The sequence below is a fragment of the Lutra lutra genome, chromosome 1, assembly GCF_902655055.1.
Source record: "Lutra lutra chromosome 1, mLutLut1.2, whole genome shotgun sequence".
Lineage (NCBI taxonomy): Eukaryota > Metazoa > Chordata > Mammalia > Carnivora > Mustelidae > Lutra > Lutra lutra.
Genome location: NC_062278.1, coordinates 189,434,423 through 189,449,911, shown reverse-complemented (window position 1 = coordinate 189,449,911; position 15,489 = coordinate 189,434,423). Strand labels below are relative to the sequence as shown.

Sequence of the window (15,489 nt, the reverse complement as noted above, 5' to 3'; positions counted from 1 at the left end):
GCACTACCCCCATGGAATCTGTAATAGTACCAAATGAAGAAGTTACTATCATTATCCCCACTTCACAAGGGAGGAAACTCAATCCTGGAGAAGTTATACCCAAACCTAGCAGGTGAAGCTCAGAACCCGAAACCCTTAAAGGTATGCTTGCTGATCATTTCTAGATCACACACATCTAGATAAGAATAAAGGAAACACAGGACTTTATTTAATAAATATAAAGGCAGGTCCACTCCAAGAGACTTTTACTAAGTACTTAATAAAGAGGGTTTCTACATATGCACACTAGTACCGCAGTGAACAAGATAAGCAAATAAATAATTTTTTTTTTAAATTTATTTGACAGACAGATCACAAGTAGGCAGAGAGGCAGCCAGAGAGAGAGACAGGAGGAGGAGGCAGGCTCCCTGCTGAGCAGAGAGCCCGATGCGGGACTTGATCCCAGGACCCTGAGATCATGACCTGAACCGAAGGCAGAGGCTTTAACCACTGAGCCACCCAGGCGCCCCGCAAATAAATAATTTTAAAAGTAAATAATATTAAGCACAATTTAACTGCCAGTAAGAATAGAGGATGCTAATTTTTAGTTGGAGTAAAGAAACTTTTAAAGTCTTTTACTATATCTTTATCTGATAATTAAAAAAAATTTTTTTTACGTATTTATTTATTTCACAGAGAAAGCCCAAGCAGGGGGAGCTGCAGAAGAGAGGGAGAAGCAGGCTCCCCGCTGAGCAGGGAGCCCCAGAACCCCCGATCATGACCTGTGTAGAAGGCAGAGGCTTAACCTGCTGACCCAGCCAGGAGCCCCTATTTAATAATCTTCTGATGTTGAGTTTGTTTTATAGAGATTCAGACAAAACCCGTACACCTAAAACCAAGAGGGAAACTCTAAACCACAAGCCTGGACTCCAGAACTTCTTCCTGCCTCTCCGGCCCCGCCCTTCACTAAGCCCCGCCTCTTTGGGGCTTGACACTTTAGCCTCAGCCAGCCTTCCGCCGGGGTCCTCTTTCCAGGATCCCGTCCCGGCTCGTTAGCTCGCGAGAGTTCTTCGTCTCGTCGAATCGCAAAGCAGCTGCAGGAATGGGTGTCAGAGAAGACTCGCGAGACTTGGCTGGACCTCATCCCACCGCGGACTCCTCCCCTCCCTCCCCGCGCTCTTTAGGGCCCAGCGTCCCCCGTTGCACGTGTAGTTGTTGTGGTTCAACCTCACGTGGCCGCGGATGTGTCCGCGCTACAGGTCCGCCTTCAAGATGGCGGCGCTCACTGAATGGGGTTGCGACCTGCTGAGCCTCGACTGATAGCCTGGGCTGTTAGCCGTGGAGGTGTCTGCGGGGCCATGGACTGGCCGGGGTTTACGGCTTCGCTGGTGGTGAGTGCTGGGCGGCAGGGTGGGCGCTGGGGTGCCAGAGTCTCTCAATGGAGCCCGTTGTGGCTTCTGTGCCCTACCGCTCTCTTCCGGTTTTGCGCGTTGAACCGTCCTGGGGTCACTGGTCACTAGGCAGGTCTGGCAGGGATCGCGGGGTTTCTGGGCCACCGCCAGGCCTTGTGTCACGGTTGTGTCACTCCTACCCGGACGACAGAAGGAGACGCGGGGCAGGCTGCCGGACAGTCTTCCGCAGGATGGTTTACCTAAAGAAGAAAAGAAGAGCGTCAGTTACATACTGTAACCACACTCTGGAGAACTGGGGAAATCTATGTCACAAAACAAAAAGCGCTTACATCGCACAGACTCCTTCTTGTCCAGAACTGTGGTTTTCATTTAGCTTTATCTGTTTTCACTCTGGGAAAATGACCTATCTGTTCATTCTATATATAAGAAATCTGCTTATTTTCTTTCAAGCGTTTTTGTAGGCGTGGGTATAGTGATAAGAACAAATAGTTATGGAGCCAGTAAGATAGTAGTGTTTAATTTTTTTTTTTAAAGATTTTATTTATTTATTTGACAGAGAGAGATCACAAGTAGACGGAGAGGCAGGCAGAGAGAGAGAGGGAAGCAGGCTCCCCGCTGAGCAGAGAGCCCGATGCGGGACTCGATCCCAGGACCCTGAGATCATGACCTGAGCCGAAGGCAGCGGCTTAACCCACTGAGCCACCCAGGCGCCCCTAATTTTTTTTTTTAAAGAAAAAAAAAAAAAAACTACAAGAATCAACATGTTTTCCTATCAAAAACAAAATCTAGGAACAAAAATTTTTATAATATTTTGAAGCTTCTGCCATGGCAGGTCCAGTAGGGATAGTAAATAGAGCAGTGAATACGGATTCGTCATTGTGGAAGAGTAGGCAAAACAAGTATTTTTTATTTTATTTTTAATTTATTTATTTGACAGATCACAAGTAGGCAGAGAGGCAGGCAGAGAGAGAGGAGGAAGCAGGCTCCCCGCTGAGCAGAGAGCCTGATGCGGGGCTCGATCCCAGGACTCTGGGATGATGACCTGAGCGGAAGGCAGGGGCTTAACCCACTGAGCCACCCAGGCGCCCCCCAAAACAGTATTTTTTTTTTTTTTAAGACAGCTTAAAAAAAAAAAAAACGCTCCCATGGAATAATGGAGGTTCGGTGGAATTTCTTCATTTAATTATTGAAGGTTTCTTGTTGCAGGTGTTGGAGATAACATGGTGAACAAGCTAGAGGTGCTCACATGGGTCAGGGGGTGGAGCTAGAATAGTAAAGTGACTGTTAGTATAAATGACATGAGGGCTAGTTTCAGGGTGTTACAGAATGGTGTGCAGGGGGGTGCCTTAGCCACACTTGTGGGGTGATGGTTTTAAATTTAGGTTTGCTGAGACCTGTGTAAACTAGGTTTTAAAGATCCAAAGAAATATGTTACCACTTTGAGGTTTTCCTCTGTAGCTAGAGAGACAGTGGTAGTAATTTTGACAGTTAACATTATCCTGCCAGGAACTGGGGTAAGCTCTTTGTGTACATCAGTTCTGACAAAGAATTAAGTACTATCCTGGTTTTCCAAATGAGGAACTGAGGTACAGAGAGGTGAGGTAACGCCTCCAAAGTCACACAGGTGACATGTTTCACGTTATCTACGTGTTTTAGCTCAGATTTGAATCCAGGTGGTGTAATGTGGGATTCCATGCCCATAAACACTTCTGGATACGTTTCTGAGGTCAGCTGCCGTAGCTCTTGCTAAAAACAGGTCTGTGCCAGAGTTAACAAATGAGCAGTAGTTTTAGAATTTATTAAAGTATGGTACAAATGCTGAAAATACACTTTTTTTTATTATAGTTAGACAAGTTAAAACTAGGATCAAAAGGAGAAGTTTTGATGAAGTTAGATTTCATTCACGTTAAAGAATGATTTCCTTTATTATGTACGCAGTTTATTTGCCATGTGTTTGGCCCATCGAGCACTCTGATAGCCCTTGGAGGTAAGGTGCTGAACAAACCAAACTCATATACTATTTAAGAAATGAACCGAGGGGCGCTCAGTTGGCTCAGTTGCTTAAGTGTCTGACTTCGGGGCGCTCAGTTGGCTCAGTTGCTTAAGTGTCTGACTTCGGCTCATGTCATGATCTCGGCGTACTGGGATGGACCCCCTGTCATGCTCTCTGCTCAGCGGGGAGTCTGCTTGTCCCTCTCCCTCTGCCCCTCCCCCCACTTGTGTTTTCTCTCTCTCAAAATCTTTTTAAAAGTTATTAAAAAGGGGGCGCCTGGGTGGCTCAGTGGGTTAAGCCGCTGCCTTCGGCTCAGGTCATGATCCCAGGTCCTGGGTTCGAGCCCCGCATCGGGCTTTCTGCTCAGCAGGGAGCCTGCTTCCTCCTCTCTCTCTCGCTCTCTGCCTGCCTCTCTACCTACTTGTGATTTCTCTCTGTCAAATAAATAAATAAAATCTTAAAAAAAAAAGTTATTAAAAAAAAGAAATGAACTGCAGTGGGATAGAGTTGAATAATATTGGAGAACCTACCTGAGATGGAGTGGCCACGAAAGCCCCTGGGGAGGTGACATTAAATTAAGACATAAGGATAAGAAATCAAGAGACATTTTGTTGAGCAGCATGAAGGAAAACCTCAGGTGGAAAGAATTGAGGATGTTAAAGTGGTGTTTGGGGCCTAGTGGGTAAGGGTGATGTGACAGGGGTATATTGGAGAGGTAGAAAAAGTGAGCTGAAGTGAGTCTTTGTGGGCCGTGGAAAGGATTTTGGATTTTATTTGAAGCAAATGGAAGCCATTAGAAAGTTTTGTTAACAAAGTACTTCAGCAGTGGAGTGGCCCTTTTTTTTTTTTTTTACCCCCAGATTTGGAGCATCTTTGAGGCAGGCTGAGTGCTCCTGGTAGGGTTTTGTTTTGCTTGCTTACTCCTTTACTAGTGCCTGGCATTATATGGTTACTCAGCTTTACTTATTGAGTGAATGAATGAGTGAAAGGTAGATCTAAATGACTGCTGGTTTTGAAATTCCAATTCCGAGTATTAAATAAGATAATGTCAAACATGCAGTACAGAGCCTGGGAGCACACTCCCTAAAGCTTCAGGAGGTGGATGGAAGGGTTGTAGAGTAAAATACGGGAGAGCCTCTGGGATGTTAGTGTTCATTTAGCATGAGTAGACTTTCCAAAAAAGACCTCAGAGTACAGAGACTGGTGCATACTTTTAGGAAAGCAGTTCAAAACTAACTATTAGTAACTTAAAGATGTTCCTAACATTTAAGTCAGTGAAGATAATGGAAAGCCACTTAAACATGAAACACAGAAATGGTTAGGTGCACGTTAAAAGATACATTTCATCAACTCTTCAGGGGTCATAAACAACAGTGCTTGTGAAGAGAATGCACTATAACATGGAAAATACTTAAAAAAGAGAAAAAAAAATCTAACACCGCCCATAGGTACATCTTCATGCTTAATTAAAACTATAAAAAGACTATTCCGTTCACTAAAAAAGGACTATTGAAGTTTCCCGAGATAATACACAATAATGTTGATAGTAGCATTACTTTTTGCCTCCTAGTTTTTTTAAATATAAAGAAGTACTTTATATTTTTGAAAATAACCACAACCTGTATTACATCTCTTTTCCTTCCTACCTGACTCTTCTCTCCCCTTCAGTACTTAACTGTTTCATTGTCCTTATAGTTCATGAATTCATCTGGCTTGTTTACTTGGATGAAACCAAAAACATCCCGTGGTAGTTACCTTTAACCTGTCCTAGGTTGTAGGGGAAAAAATCTTGGCAAGTGTGGGTGCCGTGCAGTGTAAAGTGTAGGCGGTCTTGCTGGTAGCCTGGGTTGTCAAAACGTGCAAGCAGAAACCATGCAGAGTGGTCCGAATAACTGATGAGAAAGCGTATGATTCTTTAATGGCCTCTAAAAATTCTTGTCAGTGTTAAATGACAGACTCTTACTGTTGATCGGAAATATGTAGGGAAGTGAAAAAAAACAGTAAAGCTAATATTGAGAACATTGCAATTTAAAACATCAGAAACCAATAATCTATTTCTTCATGAAAAATGTGTCAAAAGTAATTTGACCAGTGCTGGTCTTCTAGTCAGATAGCTTAAGATACAAACAAGCATCTTTTTGATGCTTTGGCAAAGTGTCCTACTGCTTTCTAAGGTTGGATCAACTTCCAGCATTTTATCCTGTGTGCTTTCAACCTTATGAAATCTCTCCAAGAGTTCCTTTAATGGGAGGACTTTTGCTGGCATCCCTTCCTCTGGGACATCTTCATCCTTTTGGTCATAGCCACTTTCCTCACTTATGTTGATAAGTTGGCCTTCACAGATTTCCTCTGACATGTGTCTGGAGTCTCTCGGACAGCGGTGTCCATATTCCCATGGCTGGCTGTGTGTTCTATAACTTTATATTAGATTTGACCTTCACTTTCAGTGTTAGAACTTTTCATTTATTTGCTGCACTTTCATCTTTGTTGGCCAGTTTCCTCTTATGATTATCTGTTTTTGGAAAATGTCACTGTGTTAACTGTAATTTGAACCATGATGTTGGGTGACTTGTGTTACTTGTGGGAATTAAAGTTCATGCATATTTTTACTGTGTAAAGCAAGGACTGGCTGCTTGACTGTTCTTTTTAAGTTGTTTTCTTAGTGAGGTGGTTCTGGAAAAGCTTTTTCATACTCTTCATGTAGTAGTGTCCTCTCCCTGGGCCTGACCTTCTGCTGAGAACCATTGGCCGAATGTGGCCTGAGGGGAATGGCACAGGTAATGTTGCCAGGGCTTCTTAAGTGGGGTGGAAAAAAGCAGAAGAAAAGAGAAGAATCAAGTATTGGACATACTTTTTTTTTTTTTAAGATTTTATTTATTTATTTGTCAGAGAGAGATCACAAGTAGGCAGAGAGGCAGGCAGAGAGAGAGGAAGGGAAGCACGGTCCCCGCTGAGCAGAGAGCCCCATGCGGGACTCGATCCCAGGACCCTGAGATCATGACCTGAGCCTAAGGCAGTGGCCTAACCCACTGAGCCACCCCAGGTGCCCAGTATTGGACATACTTTGAGGGAAGATTTTGACATTCTTTGCCACATATCTTTCTTTTCTGGAAGGTTCCTTCCTAGTCTTCAATCTGGTATAAAGAGAAGTTAGTATCTGATGATGAAGCATTATCTCCAGATGTATAAGGAATTATGCTTCCACATTTGCTAGGTTGCTTTGTGTGACTTTTTTCTTTATGGCATTTAAGTCAGAGGGAGCAGGTCTTTTTTTGCTTGTTTTTATGTTGAGCAGACAGTCACCTAGACACAAGTATATTGTAACTTTTGATCAGTCAGTGAAGCATCAAGGCACCCTCAGAGACCCACCAGTCATCTAGGACCACCGTTGAGAACCAGTGCTGTGATGGAAGCCTTTTTTCTGTGTCTCAAGTACCAGAAGATAAGACTACTTTTCCTTTCTCATTTCTCTTTCACTGTAGAAGGGGCTGCTGGGAGAGTTTTAGTATTTGATAACTGTAAAGGACTTGTTAATGTGCTTTTGTTACCACTTCCCAAACAAATGCTACATGTCGAAATAAACAGTTAATATTGAGATTATCTATGATCCAGCATTTGCATAACATTAATGAAATGTCATAGAGTAGAGATAAAATTTGTACCCATAGTTTTCCCACCTCTACAAATTAAGTATCTTTTTTCTGTTCAATGAGACGTATTTGTCAGCCTTTGCTCTGGTACTTGGGAAGAGTGCCTCAAAGATATGGTCCCGGCCTTCATGGATTTACAGTCAAATAGGAGGCATACATTAAAAAGAAAATGAGGGGCACCTGGGTGGTTCAGTCATTAAGTGTTTGCCTTCGGCTCAGGTCATGATCCCAGAGTTCTGGAATCGAGCCCCGTATCGGGCTGCCTGCTCAGCGGGGGAGCTTGCTTCTCCCTCTCCCACTCCCCCTGCTTGTGTTCCCTCTCTCACTGTGTCTCTCTCTGTCAAATAAATAAAATCTTAAAAAAAAAAAAAAAGAAAGTGAAACACAAATTAGCTATGCAGTGGCAAGGAGTGATTAAAAAGTAACCATTTCCTGAGCATTTTAACATGTGCTTCTGCAGGTTTTTCATAGCCCAAGACATGTAGTTACAATTTTGTATTCTGCTTCTAAAAATTAAGCCCATAAATTCAAGCCTAATGGTCACAAAGTTGAATGTAAATATTCCTCAAATTTTAAAGTTGGTGCTTACTTGTTCCTGCCATGCATTGCATGATTTCACTTTGTGTGGAGTGTGTCCATGCGTGATTCTTGTCCAGAGAGCAGGGTTGGAGGAGACATTGCAATTCATTATTACTAATGAAAGACTTGAATTTATGTGTTCTATATATATGTATGAGATTTAATATGTGAACATAATCTTCAGTCTCTGCCAAGCCTTTTTTTTCTTTGAAGATTTTATTTATTTGAGAGAAAGAGCAAGCACAAACAGGGGAGAGGCAGAGGGAGAGAGAAAGGAAGTGACTCTCAGCTGAGCAGGGAGCCCGATGCGGGACTTGATCCCAGGACCGCAGGATCACGACTTGAGTCAGAGGCAGACGCCCAACAGACTGAGCCACTCAGGCACCCTCTATTAAGCCTTTTTGATGGGTTTTAATATTGTCGTGTCAGAAATACTGCATCAGGAAACACTGAATGATATTTATAGTAACATATTAAAAATAATAACTCATGTTTATTGATAAACGATGAAGGCTGGCATTTTGCAGTGTTTACAGGCATTTCCAGCTTTTTATTACAAACAGTAAGCATATAACAGGCTCACTCTTAATTTCGTATAATCTCAGTTGTGAAAAACTATGAAGTATAGGTACTTTTATTTTCCCATTTGATGCATGAAGAAGTCTAGACTTAGGGTGGAAGAGCTTTCCTAAGGAGACTCAGTTGAGACTGAATGAAGCCACGTCTGTCTGTCTGATGTCAAAGCTGTGTTCTTAGACAGCAGTTAATCTGAAAGAATTTCTGGAGAAATGGAAAGGATACTCAAGTCAAATTCTAGAACCAATTACTGTGTTCTTGAGAAAAGCCTTACTAAAAATAGTGAGCTGACACAGCCTTTTCCATCAGGAGGTGAGGGTGCACAGAATTTCAGGAGAAGTCATCCTGAGTAGACCACAAAGCTGTCAGTGTCAATGTGGAATGGTAAGTAGCAGGCAGCACTGGCTTGCAGTGGTCGCAAGTGCTCTGGCAAACCACAACAGGGACAATTAAAGAGTGATGGCCTGTTTTCATCTTATTATGAAGGGTTTTCTCGTCATCTCACATTTCCATTTGATTCAAAGCAGCAAACAGGTGCAGAAGCCCTGCTGCTTAGGAGGTTCCGGGTTAGATATTTAGGAGAACAAAGGTGACTGACACGGGTTCTGTTCTGAAGGATCTCAATGTCTGCTCAGACACAGTGGTTAGTAACGAAAGTGAAATATAAACGGAGTTATATGGGGGAGTCAAGGAAGTAGCATGTAATTCTTTTTTTTTTTTTTCAAAGATATTATTTATTTATTTGAGAGAGAGAGCATGAGAGGAGAAAGGTCAGCAGGAGAAGCCACCTTCCCGCTGAGCCGGGAACCTGCTGTGGGACTCGATCCTGGGACTCCAGGATCACGACCTGAACTGAAGGCAGTAGCCCAACCAGCTGAGCCACCCAGGTGCCCCCAAATGGCAAGCTTTCTTAAAGCCTTATTCTTTTTCTTTTTTCCTTTTTTAAAAGACTTTATTTATTTGTCAGAGAGAGAGCGAGCACAAGCAGGGGGAGCAGCAGACAGAGCAGCAGACTTCCCAGTGAGCAGGGAGCCCAATGCGGGACTTGATCCCAGGACCCTGGGATCATGACCCATGCCAAGGGCAGCCGCTTAACTGACTGAGCCGCCCAGGCATCCCAAGTAGCATGTAATTCTGACTGGGAGCTTGGGAAGGGCCTTAGAGGCGATGTGGCATTTGGTCATAGCCTTAACAGTGGATAGGATTTTGGCAGGTGGTGTATATGTATGTACGTAGGTGTGGTGGCAGGGGAGTAGGTCTGCTGTCGACAGGAGACAAAGGGCAGAGGAAGGACATTCCACTCTAAGCAGGAGGGCAGAAATGAGAAGTTCTAGGACATGTTTGGGAAACAGTCAGGTTGGGTGAGGCTCATGGTCTGTAAGAGGATACAGAATGAAGCTAGATAGGTAGTTTGGGGTCCATGGGTCAAGGTTCTTAGTTACCTCTTATTAAGTGCCTACTATATACCACATGTAGCTAGGGAATTAGGATTTTTTTTTTTTTTTTGTAGAGAGGTATTCATTTGGAAAAGCTTTACTTTTCTATGTTTATAATACTAATTACAAAACTGGAACATTACAAAAATTAGCAAGATAGTAAAAATACTACTCATCCAGAATTTCTTGCCATAGAGGTAATGACTTGTAGCAATTCAGTGTGTATGCTTCCAGACTTCTAGTTATGCATATATACAAATCAGTACGCAGTACGCAGTTCTTTGAAAGGTGAGATGATACAGCGTATATTTTATAGCTTATTTGATTGATTTAAAAAGATAACATTTTCTGTGCCAGTGTGTTCAGATTGACCTCATTCTTTTAAGGGCTGTGTAGCAATCCATTACTCAGAGATAACAATTTATCTAATAAGTTTCCAAGGATGGACCATTAGGTTATTTCCATTTTTTTAAAAGATTTTATTTATTTATTTGACAGTCAGAAATCACAAGTAGGCAGAGAGGCAGGCAGAGAGAGGGGGGGAAGCAGGCTCCCCGCTGAGCAGGGAGCTCGATGTGGGGCTCGATCCCAGGATCCCGGGATCATGACCTGAGCCGAAGGCAGAGGCTTTAACCCACTGAGCCACCCAGGCACCCCAGGTTATTTCCATTTTCTAAAAGATTTTATTTATTTATTTGTCAGAGAGAGAGTACACAAGCAGGGGGAGTGGAGGTAGAGGGAGAAGCAGGTTCCCTACTGAACACAAAGCCTGATGTGGGACTTATTCCAGTACCGGGAGATCATGACCTGAGCCAAAGGCAGACACTGAACCAACTGAGCCACCCAGGCATCCCTGTTTCCAGTGTTTTTACTGTTACAAGTAATGCTGTAGTAAACCATCTTGTATATTTATGCACTACTACTGTGGAAGAAATGTTTGAAATAAAATCACAGGATCAAGGCTTTATAATTTAAAATTTTCATTTTGCCAAATTGTCCTTCAGGAGCTTATAATGTATTTATTTACTTGACAGGGAGAGAGACAGTGAGAGAGGGAGCACAAGGAGAGGGAGTAGGAGAGTGGGAGTAGGAGAAGCAGGTTTCTCATAGAGTAGGGAGCTGGAAAAATGACTCCATATCAGGACTCTGGGATTATGACCTGAGCCGAAGGCAGACGCTTAATGACTGAGCCACTGAGGCGCCCCTAATTTGTTTCCCTTAATAGTGCCTATAACTCTTCTTATTTTTAACCTTTTCTGATTTATTGGGGGAAAGTTTTAGTTTTGTTGATCATTAATGATGGGAAAGCAATATATTCATAATTTTGTTGGCTATTTATATTTTTCTACTGTGAATTGCATAGTCCTGTTTTTGCCTTTTGTTTTTAATTCAGTGTACCTGTTTAAGGTTGATTTGTAGTAACTTCTAACATAGAGATAGTAGCTTTTCATTAGGGTCATTGATTCATTCTTTAAGTAGTTATTGAGTGCCTACTATATACTGTGGAGGCCAAGAAAAACAACGCTGTACCCACCTCGAGTCTAGCCCAATTTCCAGAGACAAATAACTCAGTTCCTTAAGCCCTAATGTCACCCTCCCCTCCATAAACAAAACTGAAGGAGGCTGAGATAGAAGGAAAAGTAAATAAAGTTAAATTTCTTCTAAACCCAAATCTCACTAACAAGGACGCTTGATAGCAAGAATGTGACATTCCACCAGGAAACTCCCAATTGTCTTCATGCTAGTGCCTCATTAAGGGGAAAAACGGCCTTGGCTTGATAGTAACCAGGCCTTCAATATCCTGACAGTCTTCTTTACCCTGATAGCACTTCTGAACACCCCCTTTGTCCTCACCCACTGCTGAGTCCACCCCTACTCTACTTTTAAAAACTCTGACTGTAATCTGGCTCGGGGTCCAAGTCCCTACTCCACTGTGTCAGGTATACTTGGGCCCAAGCTTAAGCTTGTCAAATAAGCCCTCACGTGATTGCATCGGTGCTTGGCTCCTTGGTGGTCTCTCAGACGTGAAAACTGGGGCACAACATTACTAGTGCTGGTAACATACTGATTAACAAAACAGGTATGGATCTTACAGTCTGATGGGAGGCACAGACATTGAAGAAATGGTCAGATGCTCAACTGTAGAATTAAAATTGTGATCAGCGCAAGCAAACAAGAGGGTCTAAACCTAGACTAGGAGATTAGGGAGCATCTGTACACAGTCCTAGAAATGAGGAAGATCAGATGACTTAGAGGAAAAGAGAGAGCAAGGTGGCAAGAAGGTGCCAAGCAAAAGGCAGTGGCGGTGGAGATGAGCGGTTGATGGGGTCCTGAACTGCAGAACCTTGTAGGCTCTACTATGGTTTTGTTCTTTATCCTAAGGGCTCTTGGAAAGTTTGGGTGATTTACAGGCTGGGGAGTGGCAAGATGAAATTGACATTTGCATTTCATGAAGCTGATGCTGCCATTAGGGTAGGGGGGCCAGGAGCACTGGAAAGATTGTGAATCTTGCTGGGGAAGAAAGACAAGTTTGCCAGAAAGCAGAGGCAGCACTTGTCTCTGAGGCAGAGACACTAGCGGCTGCCTTGTGGAGAAGGCCGAGGAGGGATGTTCCTCAGGGAAGCCATGTCAAGGGTTTGACTGGTTCTTAGCTGTTGTTCAGGCCAGTGTCCTGTGATTTTGCTTAGTTAAATTAGACAGGTGGTTCGGTTTGGGTCTGTGGTCAAGCAGCAGTGATTTTTTTTTTTTTTCTGTTCTTGTGCCAGCCTCCTTTTGAAAAATAAAGGTCTTATAGTATGTAATCTTGAATTTTTTCAACTCCCAGAGTAATTTCAAAGCACTCATTAGATATTTCCTCTCTACAGCCTGCCGGCATTTTACATTTCTTAAGCTAGAGGCATATTTTATATCAAGGGCTCAGTAAATTGTTATGTTGTAGTGAGGCTTGCTGGTTATTGGGGTTATGTTCTGTATATTTGGATTTTGTCTAGTTCTTAACTACAGTTTTCAGTGTAAGCTACCACAAATCTTGAAACTTATTTTGGTGAGAGAAAGTGTGCATGTGCATGCGAGCAGGGAGGAAAGGAGGGAGGAGAGGGAGAAAGAATCTGAAGCAGATTCCGAGTTCATCCCAGAGCCTGATATGATATGACCCATGAGATCATGACCTGAGATGAAACCGAGAGCCAGACACTTACCTGATCCACTCAGGCACACCTGCCTAATGACCTTTTTGATAAATGGTCATAAGTAAAACAAATTTCTTAGACTAAAGAATAAAGGAATTTGATGGAGTTCCTTATATCCAACTGATATAAGGGTTGGGCATTTTGAACATAATTATGGACAAAACTGTATTAATATAAAATTATAAGCACTCCTAAAAGTTTTTGTTTAAATCTTAAATATGTTGCTGTGTGGCTAAATATATCAGTTATTTTTTTTTTCTTTTTCCTATTCTTGTTCTGGCTTTTTTTTTTTTTTTCAGTCTCATGAATTTAAATGACATTTGAGTTACAGAAGTTTGAAATCTGCAAAAGCAATTAGTAACTTCTGATTCGTGTTTTACTAGATAAACAGATTGAATCTGGTTATTTTATTCTGTGAAGGTAAGAATTCTGATGAAAGAAGGGTTAGAGAATCAATGCATGCAAAGAAGCCAAATAGATTAAAAGACTAATTAACTTATTGATTAAATTTAGCAGTAGATAGCAAGCATCTCTGAGCCCTCTCCTAAGATTAAAGAGAAAATTACAATGAAATGCAGCATGTTTGTAAAGAATCTAGTCTTATTAGACATTCCCAGCAGGATTTTTGTTTTCTTTGTGTTTTGAGAAAATAAAGAGGCAGGTGCAATATTTATTTATGTACTGAATTTTACAAAATCCTTTAAAAATAATTGAGAACAATGTTGGAAAAGGTTGGCCCTTTTTTTTTACTTTCCTACATAGGAACATACTCTTGTGACATAGAAAAGGCCACCTTTATTTCCAGGAAGAAATCCCAATTTCTTGTCATTCTTTTACTGCCTCTTGTGGTTTTCTTCTGGGACATCTCTGAGTTGTTTCGGTGACATCTCTTTAGGTCATTTGCGGAGTAGATCTTTATGGTTTTTGAGGCTCTGTCATGTCTCTCAGGCTGATCATATAATACCGCATTAATATTTATGGTAATGTATTTTCCTGTTTCTATTAAAGGAATTTTTAATGATTTACCTCCCCTAGTTCATTACTGGATTTCTCACTGGAGTAATTTTATTTTTGCAGTGAACTCTTACAATGGTTTTATGGTGAGTAGTAAGTAGAGCAGAGTGCGTTTGCTAGGTACTAAGATTTGTACCACCCGAGCATTTTGTGTAACCAAAGGATGGAAAGAACTCATCATTTTGAACTTTGCCTGTATGTTTGAATAATGCTGATTTCTCTTTTTCTATATCTTAGTTTTTCGTTTTGTTTCGTTTTTTGTTTTTTGTTTTTTAAAGATTTTATTTATTTATTTGACAGACAGGGATCACAAGTAGGCAGAGAGGCAGGCAGAGAGAGAGGGGGAAGCAGGCTCCCGGGTGAGCAGAGAGCCTGATGTGGGGCTCGATCCCAGGACCCTGGCATCATGACCTGAGCTGAAGGCAGAGGCTTTAACCCACTGAGCCACCCAGGTGCCCCCTATACCTTAGTTTTGAATATATAGTTTTAATATATATATTTCTACCTTTTGGATAGGAAATATATTCATGTTCAAAATTCAAAAGATGAGAAAAGCTAATGAGTTCATTTTAAAAATTACTATGTAGGAGCCATATTGAGAGTCTTTTTCTCTTTGTAATTCTTTCTGCTCACGGCAAACTGGTTTTGATTCACATTTTTAAATGATGCCTTTTAGACTTTGTGTATTGAGCTTTTTTTTTTGACACTGTTTTTAAGTTCATATTTTTCTGAAATTTCTTCCCTGAAATTTTTCACTTTGCCTAAGTGATAAGCAGTTTAGAAATATTCTATATAGGCTCTACTGTAGTTTAAAAATGCAGCTTCTTCAAAGCAACGTGATGTCTTTTGGGAGATGACTACTTGGGGCCAGGTTTTTTTTTTTTTTTTTTAAGATTTTATTTATTTATTTGACAGAGAGATATCATAAGTAGGCAGAGAAGCAGACAGACAGAGAGGGGGAAGCAGGCTCCCCGCTAAGCAGAAAGCCCAATGCGGGGCTCAATCCCAGGACCCTAAGACCATGACCTGAGCCGAAGGCAGAGGCCCAACCCACTGAGCCACCCAGGCACCCCAAGGGGCCAGGTTTTAATATGCTCTGGGAACTTAATTTTTTCCCCACTTTTTTTTTTTTTTTTTTACTTAATTTAAAAATTATCAAGGAATTTTAAAATATACACAATGGAGTGTGAATACTACAGGAATTCTTAGATGGTATGAATCTTAAAATACAGATCTAGTTTTCCAAGAACAAGTACCCATTTCAAAATGGAAGTCTCTCCCCAAATGGACTGACTTCAGTTTCACTACTCATTTGGTAAAAAGACAAAAACACATTTCGTCTGATATGGAAAGATCAGCAAGATAAATTAAGTGATAAGAGCAGGGAGCAGCACAGTGCATATTGTATATACATTTTTTTCCAAAAAGGGAAATAAAGTACATTTACATATTTGCTTGTATATGCCTAGAGTAACTTCAGAAGGATACAGTAAGCAGCCAGCAGAAAGCGGTTACCTGAGTTGTTAGACTACGGAAGGAGACTTAAACTTTCTGAGGTTGCTTGTTGACTTTTGAACCATGCGGAGGCATTAAAAATGAATTTAAAAATAAATTTATTTTATTTAAAATAAAAATTTATTTAAAAAATTACAATTTAAGAAT

At 41.5% G+C, this 15,489-nt stretch overlaps 1 protein-coding gene across 3 annotated transcripts in view; it reads left to right on the top strand.

The window, feature by feature from the left end:
- Window positions 1-1,117: 1,117 nt before the first annotated feature.
- SLC25A26 (solute carrier family 25 member 26) overlaps window positions 1,118-15,489 on the top strand; it is a 133,011-nt gene continuing 118,639 nt past the window's right edge. The window contains exon 1 of one of the 3 annotated variants that reach the window (XM_047747220.1): window positions 1,118-1,370. In XM_047747220.1, the coding sequence (XP_047603176.1) occupies window positions 1,269-1,370 (102 nt within the window). In that variant the 5' untranslated portion in view covers window positions 1,118-1,268. The remainder of the gene's footprint in view (window positions 1,371-15,489) is intronic. The other 2 variants (XM_047747214.1, XM_047747208.1) reach the window with 2 other exon arrangements.